The sequence below is a fragment of the Neovison vison genome, chromosome 3 (assembly GCF_020171115.1).
Source record: "Neovison vison isolate M4711 chromosome 3, ASM_NN_V1, whole genome shotgun sequence".
Taxonomy (NCBI): Eukaryota; Metazoa; Chordata; class Mammalia; order Carnivora; family Mustelidae; genus Neogale; species Neogale vison.
In genome coordinates this window covers 104,204,749-104,223,990 of record NC_058093.1, presented here as the reverse complement: position 1 = coordinate 104,223,990, position 19,242 = coordinate 104,204,749, and the positions used below count along the sequence as shown (strand labels likewise).

General features: G+C 35.4%; 1 protein-coding gene across 3 annotated transcripts in view; it reads right to left on the bottom strand.

The window, feature by feature from the left end:
* The window catches only part of PTPN4 (protein tyrosine phosphatase non-receptor type 4), a 209,411-nt gene that overhangs the window by 165,074 nt on the left and 25,095 nt on the right, over window positions 1-19,242 (bottom strand). For 2 of the 3 annotated variants that reach the window (XM_044242626.1, XM_044242628.1), the window contains exons 1-2: window positions 4,765-4,778; window positions 504-658 (exon numbers count right to left, since the gene is read on the bottom strand). In XM_044242626.1, coding sequence (XP_044098561.1) covers window positions 504-658; window positions 4,765-4,777 — 168 coding nt within the window. In that variant the 5' untranslated portion in view covers window position 4,778. Of the gene's footprint in view, window positions 1-503; window positions 659-4,764; window positions 4,779-19,242 lie in introns of those variants that run through there. The other variant, XM_044242627.1, reaches the window with a different exon arrangement.

Genomic DNA, 19,242 nt, shown 5'->3' with positions numbered 1-19,242 from the left:
AGTACTACACAGCAATGAAAATGAACCAACAACTGTTAGCATGCCACATGGGCAAAAGTCACAATGTTAAGCAAATGAAGACAGATACAAATAGGATGAACAAATATTTGTTAAGCAAATATTTCAGAGAAGACTCAGGTAAGATCTGGACTGTCCTTTATCTTTGTTTAGCAAGTTTTATTCACAGAAAATACAAGGAAGATTATAAACAAGATGTATAAATTATTTAGGAGAACACCCTGCAAGCACATTTATAAAAAATCTCCCATATACTATTGATCTGCTCCACTAACCAGAATGCACTGTTGTCTGTCAACTTCTTGAAAGACCCAGTTTAAATCAGAACTTATACTAGAAGCTTACAAAGCCATACTAAACAGACTTTCTTCACTGAATAAGGCTTTCAAACTGTACTACAATTAAAGTTTTAGTTTTAAAATACCATCTAAACTCAGATCTATAACCAGAAATTATTAGGAAAAAAAAAGACATAAAATACTTACATTAACTTTGAAAGCTTGTACAGTGTTATCCAGAAGAAGGACGTTGCAAACCACCTCAGTATGCTGTCTGTCTCGGGCCAACTCTGATGCTCGTACATTGTAGGTTCTGCCAGCAGGCAATCGGAAACGTGAGGTCATTACTGTCCACACTCGGTCTAAGTTGGAAAAAAAAAAAATTCACTAAATAAAAGAATAGCTGAAGATATGAAGTAGTGTAAAACACCAAGGTTATTATATAAAATTTGCAACTAACACTTAAGTAAAAAGCAATTATAACTTTTGAAACACTAATAAAAATCCTATGTATAAAAAAAGGTACTGTATATAATTCATCATTTGAACTACATATTCAAAATGCTTGGAAGAGCTTTATTTTAAACTGTTCCATTGAGAAGACAATACACAAATTATTCAGGAAGTCATAATCCAATTCAAAATATATAAATTTGGGAGTAGCCAAAAATCGGGTAGGAGAATATGCCACCTTGTGAAGTTGGACATTACTCACTGATACAAATATTTAAAAACACTGTAGAATGGAAGCAGGAGGGAAGACTGTTTACCTCTAAAGGACCTTTACCTTTAGTAAAATTAAGATCTGGGGGAAGAATGGGAGTTTGTTCAATTTTTTAAAATACAATAAACTCTTGATTTTAACTATACTCAAATTTAAACTAATTCTAAAAGGATTATTCTTATTATTCTCAAGAAAACTAAAATAGAAAACATAAGGCTACAGATCTTTGCTTCTCAAATTTTAACCTAAAAGGGGAAAAAAAAGACACTGCCTATAAAAGAACAGATAACACACTGATATCTGCAGTACTTGATGTTAAAAGGCAATGAAGATGCGGAGGAGGCAATGAAGATGTAGCTTTGAAGTTTTGAAAATTATATGAAACACAGAATTATATACCAAAAACATTAGCATTCATGTGGGGAATAAAGCTAAAGATATTTTCAGACATTCAAGAATTCAAAGTTTAGGGACGCCTGAGTGGCTCAGTTGGTTGGGCAGCTGCCTTCGGCTCAGGTCATGATCCCAGCGTCCTGGGATCGAGTCCCACATCGGGCTCCTTGCTCGGCGGGGAGCCTGCTTCTCCCTCTGCCTCTGCCTGCCATTCTGTCTGCCTGTGCTCGCTCTCTCACCTCTCTCTTTGATAAATAAATAAAATCTTTAAAAAAAAAAAAAAGAATTCAAAGTTTAAAATCCACAAAACTTCCCTTTTAAAGACGATTAGAGAAAGGAAATAGGATGTATTAGAAACACAAGTATACAGAATTTTTAAATATGGCTAAGAAATAAGTAAGATATTTGAACAATGAGTAAGCAAAAAATAATCAAAGAAACACCAATTCAAATCAGTGATATTCAGTAACTGCAGCTGACATCACTGACTGTTCATGTCAAAAAGATTAAAGCTAAAAAAAAAAAAGTCAGTGTTATACAAGTATGAGATATGTATAAGGAAAACAGCTTTAGCAGTTAACAAAGAAAGGCTAGCCAAGTAAGATTCACCAATTAAAAGACAGGGATTGGTGGTTTCTGGTTCCACATGTTAAGAGTCTGCAAGTCTCTCTATTCCACTTTCACAAGTAAAAAGTTGAACAGACTGGAAAATCACCAAGGCTGCTTGGATTCACAAGAGAGAGAAGACACAGGGCAAACAACTGCCCCCAAGACAAAAGAGATAGGCAAATACAAAGGATCTCAAGTAGAGACTCACAAGCAGAAACCACCAAGGAGCCAGTACATGGGTAAGAAAATCTGAACTGTAACCGGCAAATTGTAGGAGGCTTGATGTGGTCAATTCTGAAAGTTAAATAGTCCAGGGGGCCCAGTCACAGGAGGACTCCCACAATACGGTGAAATTTACTTCCAGGAATCCAACTAGACTGCCACAGTAAATATGGAGAAAAATAGCCTTAAGCTTTCTGCCGGGGATGAACACACACACACACACACTCTAGTCTTCCAGTGGGAGAATGGAAATAATCAACTCCAGCCCACTTTAGCCATTTTGTCCCATTTGAAAGGAGAAAAAAAAACCCGAGAAACCCAGTGACATTCATAGTCCAGAGACACAGGCTCACTAAAATACTGAGACTTAACCAGAGGATTACAGAGTGTTTTTCCTCCCTACCTATTAAAGGCCTATTTACATTAGTTCCTCTTACCATGACATCATGCCTGTCTATCGAGAAAAATTTACAGGGGTGCCTGGCTGGCTGTCAGTTGAGCATGTGACTCTTGATCTCAGTGTTTTAAGTTCGAGCCCCATGTTGGGTGTAGAGATTACTTTAAAAAAAAATTTTTTTTTAAGATTTTATTTATGACAGAGAATGATAGCACGAGAGGGAACAGAAGCACAGGGGAGCTGGAGACGGGGAGCCTGATATGATACTCAATCCCAGGATGTTGGGATCATGACCTCAGCCGAAGGCAGACACTTAACAACTGAGGCACCTAGGCACCACTAAAAATAAAATCTTTATTTAAAAAAATATATATATATTTAGAAGGCATACTAAAAGGCAAAAAAAAAAAACACTACTTGAAAGGACAAAGCAAACATCAGAACTAGACATGAAAGGGATTTTGGAATTATCATACAGACAATTTAAAACTATAACTAATACGTTAAAGGCTCTAATGGATATTGTAGACAGCATGCAGAACAGATGGGCAATGTGAGCACAGAAATGGAAATCTTAAGAAAGAACCAAAAAGAAATGTTACAGGTAAAGAATACTAACACATATGAAGAATGCTTACTGACAGACATGTATTAGGCACAACAGAGGAAAGAATTTCTGAGCTAGAGGATATATCAAGAGAATCCTCAAGAAGCAGAAAGCAAAAGGAACAAAGACTAAAAAAAAACAGAAAACAAAAAAACCAACACCTGAACTCTGTGGGACAAAAACAGGTGTAACATGGATACATGAAGAGAAGAGAGGGGCAGAAAAAAAAACATATTTGAAAGAATAATGAACTTACATGAACAATAATGAATTCCCCAAATTAATGTCAGACATCAAACCATAGATACAAAAAACTCTGAGAACACCAACAAGGAAAAATGTTCAAACAAACAAACAAACAACCCTGCCTATACCTAAGCAAATAGTTTCAAAACTAAAAATTTAAATTTAAAAATCCTCGAAGAAGTCAGAGGGAAAAAACAGCTTACTTATTGAGGAGAAAATGTAAGAATATATCTGACTGCTTAAGCATGCAAACAGAAAGTAGGGTGAAATATTTAAAATATTGAGGGGAAAAAACCTTACAGACGTAGAATTCTATATCCTGCAAAATCATCCTTCAAAAAAGAAAGAGAAATAAATAGCTTCTCAGACAAAAAAAAAAAAAAAAGAAGAAGGAGGGGGGAGGATTTGTTGCCAGTAGACCAGCCTTGCACAATATTTTAAAAGAAGTTATTTAGAGGGAAGTAAAATAATAGAGGTCAAAATTCAGATCTACATAAAGAAAAGCATCAAAGAAGGGAATAGACCTGATGTGATGAGCACTGGGTGTTATATGTAACTAATGAATCACTGAACACTACATCAAAAACTAATAATGTACTATATGTTGGCTAACTGAACTTAAAAAAATTTTTTAAAAGTTACGTGAATGTTATTTTAAAACTTTTTTCTTATTCTTAATTAATCAAACAGATAACAGTACAATACCCTCTACATGAGTGTGGCAAAGACTTAAGAAATTTGATGAGATTTTTTTCCTTCCACAATTAGAAGGGTGATGATTCTGCAGATGTGATTAAAGTCCCAAGTCAACTGAGTAAATCAAGAGCACCCTTGGTGGGCCTGACTTAGATGGAAGCCCTTAAAAAACCAGGAACTTCCTGAAGTAAAAGAAATTCTACTGCTGGCTTTAAAGACATGGTATGCCATGTTGTGAGACAACAGTGAAAGGGCCTCTAGGAGCAGACAGACAGCAAGAAACTAAAGACCTCAGCCCTACATTTCATTGTATTCATCAACAATCACATGAGCCTGGAAAAGAACCCAGGCTCCCAAAGTTCAGTCAACATCTAGACTGCAACTATGTGAAATACAACCAAGCTGCACCCATCCTCGTGACCCATGAAACTGGAGGAAAATCAATGTGTTGTTTTAAACCGTCAAATTTGGGTAATTCATTATATATCAATAGAAAACTAATACACGTTTCACGATGGTACTACTCAATCAACAAATATTCACCAAAGATAGAAAATATGAAACAATGAGGCACCTGGGTTAAGCATCTGACTCTTGATCTCAGCTCAGGTCGTGATCTCAGGGTGGTGAGTTCAAGCCCCACACTGAATTCCACACTGGGCGTGGAGCTTACTTAAAAAAAACAAAAAGAATCTTCAAATAGAAAAGACTATACACTTACTGATCAAAAGCATTAAAAATTTAATGGATTTTCTCTCATACAAAGACTTATTGTAAAGCTAAAAAGAAAATATGAAGCAACACACACAATCACCTCTTTGTGCATGTTCCACTCTTGCCTGTAATGGATATATGTATTTCTCTTCTCCCCAATCCTGCCTTCCCTTCACCTGGGGTGAGTGGTCCAGACAAACAAAGTGGGCAAAGACCTTAGAAATTCATAAGTAACAGCAGAATCAGCAAATCAGGTTTAACAGTAGGAGGAGCTACCAAAAAAAGAACACTGGTTGATGTCACAAAGGTATCACAATGTCAAAGAATGGTACAGGAATGACAAGATCAAAAGATTTCAATGTATTCTGCCAAAACCAGTCTTCCCCATTTACTGGCACATCTACTTTTGACATTTGCACTAGAACTTAGATTAATGGTTTCAATGAAATTTCTTTTTTGTTTGTTTCAATGAAATGTCTATGTAACTCACCCCAGATACCATATGAGAATCTTCCAGTCTTGAAAAGTACCTACCTTTAAGATACATACTACTTTACAAATGGCACAATTATGCCAGTGACAACCTAACTGCCCATAAGTGATAAGAAATATAACAATAAGCCAAATAAGTCTAGTCAGAATTTTCATTACATCTTGAAAACACACTCCCGAAAGGTTACGAGAGCCTTAATATAGGACATTTGGCTTGCAGGTAAGTATCTGCCTTTCTCAGAAGAGACACCTTTTCTAGAGCACTTCCAACTTTTTTTATTCACTTATGAGAGCAAAACGTTCTTTTAGAGATGCTAAGAGAACATAACTCCTTAAAGTCCCAGTTGAGCAAAATATCAAATGTTTCTAGTGGGCTCTTCTGATCATCCTCTATGCTACATAAAAACTTTCAAAAAGTCACTGAAGGAGACTATATGAACAAACACAGACTATCCGTTTTTCAAAACTCTTTATTACTTTTCTCCTTAATGACTACTCACCATAGTCTAGTTTATGTTATCTCACACAACTTTCTAATTGTGTGAGGGAATGCTAATATCATGCTTTTTTTTTTTTTAGTTTATTTACTTATGTAAGTAATCTTTACAGTCAACATGGGACTCGAACTCATAATTTCAAGATTAAGAGTCACTCACAATTTCAAGATTAAGAGTCACATGCTCTTCTGACTAAGACAGCCAGGTGCCCTTTATGCTTTAAATATTATAATTTTAGGGGTGCCTTGGTGGCTCAGTGGGTTAAAGCCTCTGCCTTTGGCTCAGGTCATGATCCCAGGGTCCTGGGATTGAGCCCTGCATCCGGCTCTCTGCTCAGCAGGGAGACTGCTTCCCTTCCTCTCTCTCTACCTGCCTCTCTGCCTACTTGTGATCTCTCTGTCAAATAAATAAATAAAATCTTTTTAAAAACAAATAAATATTATAATTTTATTGTGAATACTATTTACAAAGTGAAGGGCAAACAGCACTTTTCAATATTTTGAAAACCAATTAACATTAAGCAAATACTTTATTGGGTATTGCTTCCATTTTTAGCAAAAACAAACAGAACACTGAGTAGCCTTTCTACAAATATGTAGTTATTTAGAAAACTGAGTCACATGTTTTTAGAGACAACCCAAATCTACTCTTGGACAACATACTTACATAAACATATCCTGAAAGTAACCCATCTATTGGTTCCATGTTTAAACAGGTTTAGTAGATTATACGTAAGGTTAAAAGCCACTGTTCTTTACAGACCAGAGAAACCTAAACTTGGCTACCCTAAGTAGGAAACATTCAAACAAAAAGCACTCATAATAGGACAGTAGAAAATTACAATTAGCATATATAAATGTTCTTATAATAGAACAAAATGTACCTACCCTCCTCAAAATCTCATGTTTCTTGTACTTATTATGTTCATGAAGAAAAATGTTTTTCAGACTTGTATCTTTTAATTTTTAAAGATTTATTTTTTATTTATTTTAGAGAGAGAGCAAGCAAGCAGGAAAGTAGGGGGAGGGACAGAGAAAAAGGGAGAGAATCTCAAAAAGACTCCCCACAGAGCACACAGCCCAACTTGGGGCTCAATCTCAAAACGCTGAGAACATGATCTGAGTGGAAATCAAGAGTCGGATGTTTAACGGACTGAGCCACTCAGGTGCCCCCAGACTTACATATTTTTTAAAATTACACAATAAAGCTTTATATACAATCTCAAGTAGCTATTAATGCCAAAAGATTCTTCTCAACCTCAAATCGAGAACAATAATGGTCAGAAAGTATTTAAGATAAAATTAACTAACTTTAAAAGGATAAATTTACATTGCTAAGGCCAACTACAAAAATGGACTATTCTAAATATTCAATAGTCTAAAATGTGGATTGTCACAAGATGCTGGCTTCCCATTAACATATAATAAAACCTTACTAGTTTACACCCTGCTAACTGAGAGCTTTAAATAACTTTATTTTGATTATTTGATGAGAAAAAAATTCATTAATAGTAATCTTTAAGTTTCTAAAAAATTTTTTGAAAAGAACAGATATTTCTTCAAAGAAGACATAGAGATGGCCAACAGACACATGAAAAGATGCTCATCATCACTTACCATAAAAGAAATGCAAATCAAAGCTACAATGTGATATCACTGCACATTTGTCAGTGTGGCTAAAATCAACAACACAAGAAACAAAAGGTATCGGTAAGAATGTGGAGAAAAAGGAACACTCATACACCGTTAGTAGGTATGCAAACTGGTGTAGCCATTGTGGAAAACAGTATGGAGGTTCTTCAAAAAGTTAAAAACAGAACTGGCCTACAATCTAGCAATCACACTATTGGGTATTTACCCAAAAAAACAAAATAACACTAATTCAAAGGAATACATGCACCCCTATGTTTACAGGAGCATTATTCACACTAGCCAAATTATAGAAGTAGCTCAGGTGTCCATAGACTGACAAATGGATGGAGGACACACACACACACACACACACACACACACACACACAGGAATATTATTCAGCCATAAAAAAGGAGTGAAATCTTGTCATCTGCAACAACATGGATGGAGCTGGAAGAGTATAATGCTAAGCAAAATAAGTCAGAGAAAAGGCAGATGCTGTATGATTTCACTCATATGTGGAACTTGAGCAATAAAACAAATGAGCAAACCAAGAAACAGACTTTCACTTATAGAGAACAAATTGATGATTATCCAAGTTAGGGTAGGAGATGGGGGAAATAAGTGATGGGGATTAAGGAGGGCACTTGCTGTGATGAGCACTGGATGGAGTATGGAAGTGTTGAATCACTATATTGTACACCTGAAACTAATATACACTGTATGTTAACTAAGTGAAATTAAAATAAAAACACAAAAAAAATATTAAAGAAAAAAAAAACTTTAAAAGAATAGACTGAGTTTTATATTCACATACCTAAAAAGCATCCTTCCCATTAAAAAACATTAGGAATAGGGGCGCCTGGGTGGCTCAGTGGGTTAAGCCTCTGCCTTTGGCTCAGGTCATGATCTCAGGGTCCTAGGATCAAGCCCTGCATCAGGCTCTGTGCTCAGCAGGGTACCTGCTTCCCCCTCTCTCTCTGCCTCTCTGCCTACTTGTGGTCTCTGTCTGCCAAATAAATAAATGAAATCTTTAAAAAAAAAAAATTAGGAATAAATTTTTTTAAACTACTTTATTTTTTAAAAGTAATCTCTTTGCCAATGTGAGGCTCAAACTCCCAATCCTAAGATCAAGAGCTGAATGCTCTACCAACTGCATGTGCCACCCAGGCACCCCAGAAATAATTTCTAAGTATACTACCAGTAGATTCAGTCATATGTTTGTTCAGCAAATATTCGTTACATCGCGCCAGGCACAGATCTAGGCCCTTGGCATACATCAGTTGGGGGTGGGAGGACACAAATCCCTATTCTTATGGAACTTAACATTCTAGCATAAAATATTTCACTTTTGTAGTCCTTATAATTAACATTATATTTCCCTCCATAACCTCCTACCCCATCCATACCTTATAGGATGCTGGGCAGGAAATAAGTATTCCTTGAAGTGACCAAATGAAAATTATAAGAAACTAAGTATATATTCTGGGCTATTCTCATCTTGTATATATTAGAATCTTCAGTCTGAAGTACTTAACTTAGAATCTCAGCATTGAAAAAAATTTAAAAATAAAAATAAAAATAAATTTAAAAAATTAAGAAAGAATCTCAGCATTGTTCCCACTACTCAGATTCTTTAGTACTGAGTTACTTTCTTGGGAAACTTACACTTAAACACTTCAGATCTGAAGCATAAATGAACTGTCTAATCAGTTCTTAAGACTTCTCCATAAAATGGTATCTTCACTTACAAGATTTAGTTACCAATAGATTATCACACTTCTTGCCCCATTTACTTTCATTTCATAAAGCAATAATTCTACTTGATTTCTGAAGAAGTTTATTACTTGAAAATTCTAAATCTGTGAAAAAAAATATGCTAAACCTTCCATGATGTTTTAGAAGAAGTTCAAATAAAATTCTCCATTACAGCTTTCTTTTTTCATCTGGAAAGTGTTTCAGTGAAATTGATATACAGGTACACAACTGCTTTCAGTGGAAACGAGACCATCTTTTTTAAGAAAACATTTAAGAATTGTGGTCTACAAAAATATTCAGTCCTTTATACTCAATGTAATAATATAAATTTAAACATTCTAAAAGACCTAAAATTATGATAAATCTTTTTATGTCTATATGCATTAAAAATCTGTACATATTAAGTAAAAAGAGCTGAACATATACGGTGATACTCGAACTAAAAAAATATGGACACATATAGTTAAGAGACAGAAAAAGCACTTGGGCTATTCACATAATGATTAGTGAATTAAAACTGTGAGATAAAATTGTTTTCTATTTAGAATTCTATTTAATGTTAATACAATGTTTTCTGTTCAACGAAAGCACATTCTTTCTGACTTTAACTTCAAAGGACAAAGTGGCAAACAGTTTATTTTTCAATCATCATAAATATAGATTAAAGGGTTTGGCTGTCACAGAGAGACAAATGACATGGCTCAACAGTAGCTAGAAAGGAGTAAGAGAGATGAAATGGGTGGTAGAGAATCAAAGCAAGGACAAATAAATCTTCCTTGACCTGATAAAGGCCAACATGGAAAACACAGCTAACATTATACTGAACACTAAAAAATGGAATGCTTTATGAGTAAAAATCGGAACAAAACAAGAGTATCACGGTCCCTGGGTGACTCAGTTGGTTAAGCGGCTGCCTTCAGCTCAGGTCCTCATTTCAGGGTCCTGGGACTGAATCCCACATCAGGCTACCTACTCGGCAGGCAGTCTGCTTCTCTCTCTACCTCTGCCCCTCCCCCTGCTCCTGCATTATCTCCACACACACACGCAAATAAATAAAACACTTTTTTAAATTTAAAAGCAAAAACAAGGATATCTATCAGCTCTCATCACTGCTATTCAGAATTGTACTGGAGAAGTGAGCCAGAGCAATTTGGCAAAAAAAGGAAATACGAGTTAGAAGAAGGAAAACTACCAATATTTGCAGATGACATAACCTACTACATAGAGAATCTGAAGATATCTACAAAAAAAAGCTTCTAGAACTAATAAGTGGGATTACCAAAGCAAAATGTAACATCAAAATGTAAAAAAAGAATTGTATTTCTACAAATTAGCAACAACAAAAATTGTAACTTAAAAACAATATAATTTACAATAGCAATGAAACTGAAAACTTCAAAACACTACTGAGAGAAATTGAAGAAAATATGTAAAGAGATATGCTGTGTTCACAGTTTAGATAATCTATAGATTCAAGGCAATCTCAATAAAAATCACAGCAGGCTTGCTTGTAGAACCTGACAAACCAATTCTAAAATTCAAAAGAAAATGAGAGACTTGAATAGAAATTGAAAAGATTTGAATTGAAAATAGTTGAGGGGCACCTGGGTGCCTTAGTCGGATAAGTGTCTGACTCTCAGTTTCAACTCGGGTCATGATCTCAGGGTCATGAGATCAAGTCCAGGATCAGGATCCACACTCAGTGAGGAGCCTGCTTGAGATTCCCTCTCGTTCTCCTTCTGCCCCTCCCCCTACTCGCATAAACACATACTCTCTAAATAAATAAATCTTTAAAAAAAAAAAGTTGAAAACAACTTTGAAAAAGAAACACAAAATGGGAGCCTCAATCTACTGATTTTAAGACTCATTATAAACTACAGAAACCAAGACACTACACTGTCACCAAGATCATCTTAACAGACAGAGGAATGAAACAAAACAGAGTCCAGAATAAGGCCCACACATATACAGACAACTCAATTTTGACAAAGATATACAGGCACACATCATTTTATTGTGCTTGGCAGATACTGAGTTTTTACAAATTGAAGGTTTGTGGTAATCCTGCATCCAGCAAGTTTACAGTACCACTCTTCTAACAGCATTTGCTCACTTCATGTCTTTCTATCACATTTCCATTAACTCTCTCAATATTTCACATTTTTCTTTATTACTATATTTGTTGTAATGATCTGTGAGCAGTAAGTACAACTCACTGAAAGCTCAGTAATTGTAACTCACAGAATTTTTTAGCACTGAAGAATTTTTTAACTATGTATTTTTAAAATGTTATTATTTACTAGAGAGAAAGAGAGTATAAGCAGAGGGAGGGGCAGAGAGAAAGACTGAGAAGTAGACTCCCTGATGAACAGAGAGCCCGACATGGGGCTCAACCCCAGGAGTCGGGGATCATAACCTGAGCTGAAGGCAGACCAACTAAGTTGGTAACTAAACCAACTAAGTTATCCAGGCACCCCAAGATATGTACTTTTTTTTTTTTTTTAGAAATAATATTACTGCACACTTAACAGACCACAGCCTAGTGTAAACATAATTCTAATATGAACTAGGAAACCAAAAAATTCATTTGATTGGCTTTATTGCAATATTTGCTTTATTGTGGTTGTCTGGGATGGAACCCACAGTGTATCTGGGGTATGCCTACAAAAATTCAGTAGAAAAAGGCTAATAATGTCGAAAGATGGCTGAAAATATGCAAAAAAAAAAAAATAAGTGTACTTCAATCCATACCTTGTACTGTATGCAAAAATTAACACAAAATGGATCAAAGATCTCTCCAGAATCTAACACAATAAAATTTCTTAAAGAAATAGGATAAATCCTTGGTGACCTTAGATTGGGCAAATTATTTCTTAGAAAAACCACCATAAGCATGACACTTAAAAGAATAAATTGATATTTTCTAATTCATCAAAATTAAAACATCTGCTTTTCAAAAGACACTGCTAAAAGAATGAAAAGACTAGCCAGAGAGTGGAAGCATATTATCAGATAAAGGAGTTGTACCCAGAATATATAAAGAACTCTCGGAACTCAGTATTAAGAAAACAAAACAACCTCATTTAAAGACAGACAAAAGACTTAAAGGGATATTTCATCAAAGAAGATATACAGATTGCAAATAACCACACAAAAAGATGTTCATCATTAGACATTAGGTATGCGCAAATTAAAACCATAAAACAATTTTCCTACATACTCATCAAGACAGATAAATAACAGAACACCAACTGCTGCGAAAGACAAGGAAAAAGTGGGTCTCTCATTCACTGCTGGTAGGAAAATAAAGTGTTACAACAACACTAGAAAATAGTTTGGCACTTTATTACAAATTTGAACCTACTTCAACTCTATGAGCTATCCAGGTAACAAATACAAATGTCCGTATAAAGACTTATATTTGTTATAGCTAACCACTGGAAACAAAATAAATGTCCATTAATAGGTAAATGGATTTATTCACATGTGGTACATGTTTATTCACCTGTGGTATATTAATAAAATAGAATACTAGTACACAATAAAACAGAAGTATTGATATTCACAACAATATGGACAGGTCTCAAAATACTTGCTCAAAGAAGCTAGATCAAAACAAGAGTACATAGGGCGCCTGGGTAGCTCAGTGGGTTAAAGCTTCTGCCTCAGGTCATGATCCTGTGGTCCTGGGATCGAGTCCCACATTGGGCTCTCTGCTCAGCAGGGAGACTGCTTCCTCCTCTTTCTCTGCCTACTTGTGATCTCTGTCTGTGAAATAAATAAATAAAAATCTTGGGAGGAAAAAAAAAAAGAAAGAGAGAGAGTACATACTATACAATTCCATCCGTATAAAATTCTAAAAATCACAAAGTAATCTTTGGTGACAGCAGAACAGCGGTTGCCTAGGGTCCAGCAATATGGTGAGAGAGATTACACTAGGGGCAAAAGGAAACTTTTGGGAGTAATGAATATGTTCATTATACTGAGTGTGGTGATGGTTTATGGATGTATAAATATGTCAAAATATGTATAAATATATCAAACACTATATTTTAAATATATACACAGTTTACTATACACTATTATACTTCAATAAAACTGTTAAAAACATACAGTCAAACCACTTAAGAGACAAAATATGTAGAGAATTTTCACATTCTGATTCATAATCTGGTATATAACAAAATTAAATTTAATTTAACAATGCATATTTGGGCCAGGTTCTTCATCATGTTAACATGACTGATTTCTTCTAACAGTGGCAAATGCTGATGATGCAAATTAAAATTTTTATTCACTTTGAACTTCAGATGTCACAGGATTGGATACAGAGATTGTTCTATACATAACAACATTAAGACCTGTTATTAAGAAAATAAAAGATGACGGAGCACCTGTGTGGCTCAGTTGGTTAAATGTCTGCCTTTAGCACAGGTCATGATCCCACGGTTGTGGGATCAAGTCTGGCACTGGGCTCTCTGCTCAGTGGGGAGCCTGCTTCTCCCTCTCCCTCTGCCACTCCCCAACTTGTGCTCGCTCTCTCTCAAATAAAGTGCCTCAGTCTTAAGCATCTGCCTTCAGCTCAGGTCACGATCCCAGGGTCCTGGGATGGAGCCCCAGGTCAGGCTCCCTGCTCGGCAGGAAGCCTGCTTCTTCCTCCTCCCACTCCTCCTGATTGTATGCATTCCCTTGCTGTCTCTCTCTGTCAAATAAATAAATTAAATCTTAAAAAGAAAGAGAAAGGAAGAAAGAAAACGACTAGATGTTTATTCTCTTTAACTCATTTCTGCCTCATTTCCTTCATCTACAGAAATGTCAAAGTAATAGCATTCACCACAAAGGGTTATTTAAGGGACCATGATATAACACAGGTACTACACTCGAAGCAGAAATACAAACTGATTAATCTTCAAGTGGTTAATTTACTCCCAAAGAATAATTTATAGAATTATATTAAATGGTCCTACACAGAATAACCCAAATATAAAGGAAAGAACTTTTTGTTTTCAATTTAGAAATTTTGTGAAATAAAAGGGCACAGCTTAAAACTAGATCATAATTTCCATAATCATAAATCAAACCTTCTATTAATGTCATAATTCATGCTTGCAGGAACAAAATGTCACTGAAAATAAAATATATTTATATGATCAAAGCAACAAAAGGAGGAAACAAATAGGGAAGAAAAATTAACTTGGAGGGACGCCTGGGTGGCTCAGTTGGTTGAGCAGCTGCCTTCGGCTCGGGTCATGATCTCAGCGTCCTGGGATCGAGTCCCACATCGGGCTCCTTGCTCAGCAGGGAGCCTGCTTCTCCCTCTGCCTCTGTCTGCCATTCTGTCTGCCTGTGCTCGCTCTCTCCCTCTCTCTCACTCTGATAAATAAATAAAATCTTTAAAAAAAAAAAATTAACTTGGAAACTAGTCCAATGGTTCTTAAAGTATCAGTTTCTAGAAAAGATGAACATGTTTCATGTTAATATTTCATAAACTTTACTTATATTGGCCCTGGTTACACTATTTGCTACATAAAATGTTCATCCAATTAAGAAAGCAGTGAATTGAGTTCAGACTCACATTAAGTATAAACCAGAGCATGGAAAAATTGGGGGTATCAATTAATTGAAAGTAATTAAATTTAACTACCTTTGGTTGTATTCAAATTTCTGTATTTCTACCCACCTGATGTTTTCAAAGTAGTTATCTATTAAAAGTAACTTTCTAATTTTAAAAAAAGGGGGAAAAATGGAGGAAGCACTTCCAGCAGAGTAAAGACCTCTGAAAATCCACTCCTTCATAAAAGCAGAAAGAATACTGGTAAACTCTTGATTTTGGCTAAGGTCGTGAGATGGAGCCCCATGTGGGACCTGCTCCGCACTCAGCAAGGAGTCTAGTTAAGACTCTCTCTCCCTCTGTCCCTCCCCGCTCTCACACTCTCTCTCTCAAACAAATAAATAAAAGGATAAATCTTTTTAAAAAAAGAATTCTGTAGCTGAAGGTAAAATAATTGATATAAAAAATTCAATAAAAGAGCCCAACAGAAAGTTGAGTTAATACAGAAAAGAATTAGTGAACTCGAAAGTCAGTCAGTTGAGAATATTCAATTTGAGGAATAGAAGGAATAAAGAATGAAGAAAAATAGTCTGAGACCTGAGAGACACCATCAAGTATACCAACATACTCATAATGGAAGTCTCAGAAACAGTCAACTAGAAAGGGGCAGAGAAAATATTTTAAGAAACAATGGCAGATGCCAAAGTTTTAGCCAAAGACATCTTCCTCCTTTTATTGTTTCAGCATTCTGTTCTGCACTGTGGACTGGCTCTCTTGCCCCAACCCTGGGCAGTGTCCCCTGGCCAGGCCCATTCATGGGTCAAGGCCTCTGGGGGCTCAAGGAAGGCTGAGCTGCTCGGTCTTTTCATGGGTCTTGCTAAGGAAAGTAGCATATGTGCTTTAAAAATAATCCTTTTGAAAAGAATTGAGAAGAGAAATGTATAATTTTATCTCATTTTTAATATTTTGGTCTAGCAACTTATGATACATAGATGACAATTTTGTGAGTTTTTCAAATGTGTGTACAGATATTTGTAAATATGACTCTTTTGTAATTAACTCATGCACAGCCTCATCCTGTAGAGTTTAACAATGAATGTGCAGGGAACCTGCCCCAGGCTTCTAGGTGGTTCCTGGACTTACAGCCAGGCTTATGTGGCGCTCCCATAATTTTGTGACTGACTGGTGTCTTCCCATTTGGACTGTGGCCTGGCCAGAGACCTCCCCACACACATCCCACTATAGGGCCAGCCAGGACTATCCCCATCTTCCTAGAATAGGGGAACCTTCCTCATGCCCTGCCCATACCCCTCCAATAAAGACCTATGCCCTCAGCAGCAGCTCGCCATGTGCTGTTGCTGGGATATTTGTACTAAAAAAAAAAAAAAAGAAAAGAAAAAAGAAACAGTGGCAGATAAATCCCCAAATTTCATGTTTAAAATTTAATCTACACATCAAAAAAAAAAAAAAAAAAACCTAAATAACTTCCAAAATAGATAAACTCAACCAGATCCTAGACACTTCACAGTTGAACTATTACAGCACAAAGAAAAAGAAAATCTTGAAAATAGGAGAAAAGTGATTCATCACCTACAAGTGATCTTCAGTAACATTAACAGACAATATCTAATCAGGAAACAGGCAGGTCAGAGGGCAGTAAATGACACATTCAAAGTACTAATAGAAAAAGACTTATCAACAAGATTTCAATATGTAGCAAAACAAAACTTCAAAAATAAAGAATTAATGATCATTCCAAAGAAACAGAAACTAAAAAAATTTGTAACTAGCACATCTGTCCTAGACAAAAAAACTAAAAGATGAAATAAAAGAACATTTAGAGAGTAACTAAAATCCACAGGAAGAAATGAAAACCAGCAATAAGGGTAACTACATGGCTAATCATAAACAACACAATAAATGTATTTTGTATTTGTAAACTTTGTAATTTTTTATTTGTAAATACAATTTTTATTTGTAAATTTGTAAATAAACAACTGCATAAGGCAATACTTAAAATGTGTTGACAGGATTATATCCTAAAGATGTGATCTAAATGACAATACTACAAAAAGAGAAGGAAAGGTGAGCAAAATTCCTATATGCTATTTAAATTAAACACTATTATCCCCAACTAAAACGTTATAAGTAAATCCCCAGGGAAACCACTAAGAAAGAAACTCAAAATACTACAGTAAAACAAAAAACAAAATTAAAATGACAGCTTAGAAAATACCTGTTGGAAAGAAGGCTATTAATAAAGAATAGAGGAAGAAAGGGACAAAAGATTAAGAAAACTAGTAAAACAGCACTACCTTATCAATAACAGCATTAAATGTAAATAAAATAAACACTCAAATCAAAAGGCAAAGATTCACACAACAGATATTTTGTTAAGCCCTGCTCCAATTATATGCTCTCTACAAAGGACACAGCTCAGATTCAAATACCAAACTAAATGTAAAAGCATGTAAAACAAGATGTGCCAAAAAACAGTACACACAACAGAGCTCACATAAGTCTTACTAATGTAAGACTGGTTGAAACTAAAAACCAATTTTAACAAAGTTGCAGGATATGAACTCTACCTGCAAAAATCAACTGGGTTTCTATACCTTGACAATGAATGATCCAAAAAGGAAATGAAGAAAACAAATCTTAGTACAGTAACATCAAAATTAATTAAAATACTTAGATTAAAGAGGCAAAAGACTTATATACTGAAAATGACAAAACACTAACACAAAGAAATTAAAGGTGATACAGATGGAAATCCTCTGTTCATAGACTGGAAGACAATATTACTAAGATGTTGAAAGTACCCAAAGCAATCTAGAGATTTAATGTAAAATTATCAAGACGCCATTGGCATTTTTTACAGGAACAGAAAAATTCATCCTAAAACTCATATGGAATCTCAAAGGATTCTGAATAGCCAAAACAAATCTTGGAAAGAAGAACAAAGTTAGAGATGTCATATTTCCTCAATTCAAAACTTATAAAGCTATAGTAATCAAACAATGTAGAACTACTGGCATAAAGACTAAGGGAATAGAATGGAGCCCAAAATAAATGCTTGCATATATGTTCATGATTTTCTACAAGGGTGTCAAGACCTTCAATGTGGAAATGACAGTCTCTTCCCAAACAGTGGAGGGGAAAAATGGATATCCACAGGAAACTGGGCCAATCAGCACAGGAAAAGTTGCTCAGTATCAATGTTTAGGTAATTGCCTATTAAATTCACAGTGAGATACCACGTCACATCCAATAGGATGGCTACTGTCAAAAACAAAAACAAAAACAAAACAAAACAAAACAAAAAACAGAAAATAACAAGGATGGGGAGATCCTGGAAGCCTTGAAAAGAAAACAAACTCAGAGGGTCACACTTCCTCAATTCAAAACTCGCTAAAAAGCTACAATAATCAAAACAATGTACTGTTGGTGGAGAGTAAAATGGTGTGCTGCTATGAAAAACAGTATGTGGTTCCTCACAAAACTAAAAACAGAATGATCACATGATCTGATAATTCCACTTCTGGGTATATAACCAAAAGAACCGAAAACCAGGTCTTGAGATATTTATACCCCCAAGTTTACAGCAGCTTTATTCACAATAGCTAGAAGGTGGAAGGAAGCAAGACTAGTGCCCATCAGTGGATAAATGGGTAAACAAATATGATATATTCATATAACAGAATATTATTTAGCCTTAAAAAGGAAATTCTGACACAGGTTACCTTGGGGATGAACCTTGAAGACTTCAGGCAAAGTGAAATAAGCCAGTCACAAAATAGCAAATACTGGTTGAGTCCACTTAACAAGGTATCTACAGTAGTCAAATTTATAGACAGAAAGTAGAACGGCGGTTTCCAAGGAATAGCAGGAGGGAATGAGGAGTTGTTTAATGTGTACAGCCTTTCAGTTTTTAAAGCTGAAAAGCATTTTGGGATATCCATAATGATGACTCCACAACAATATAAATATACTTACCACCACTGGACTATATACTTAAAGATAGTTAAGATGGTAAATTTTGTGATGCATATTTTACACAATTAAAAATAATGTTTTACGAACTTACATTTATATGAAGAGATCTGTTCTGTTTCTGTAGTTAACAAATGTTATTTTAGAGGTGTGATAGGCTATTAATTAGTGAAAATAGTCATATTTTTGAATTTCAGGAAACTTACATCAGCTTTCATCATCTATGATGTCTTCTTATTCTAACCCTTTTTTTTTTTTTAAAGATTTTATTCATTTGTTTGACGAGAGAGAGCACGAGAGCACAAGCAGGGGGAACGGCAGAAGAAGAGGGAGAAGGAGAGGTTCTCTTCTCCTCTGCAAACCAGAGGAGAAGACATGAGGCTCTGCAAGGCTCAATGCAGGGCTCCGTTTGAGGC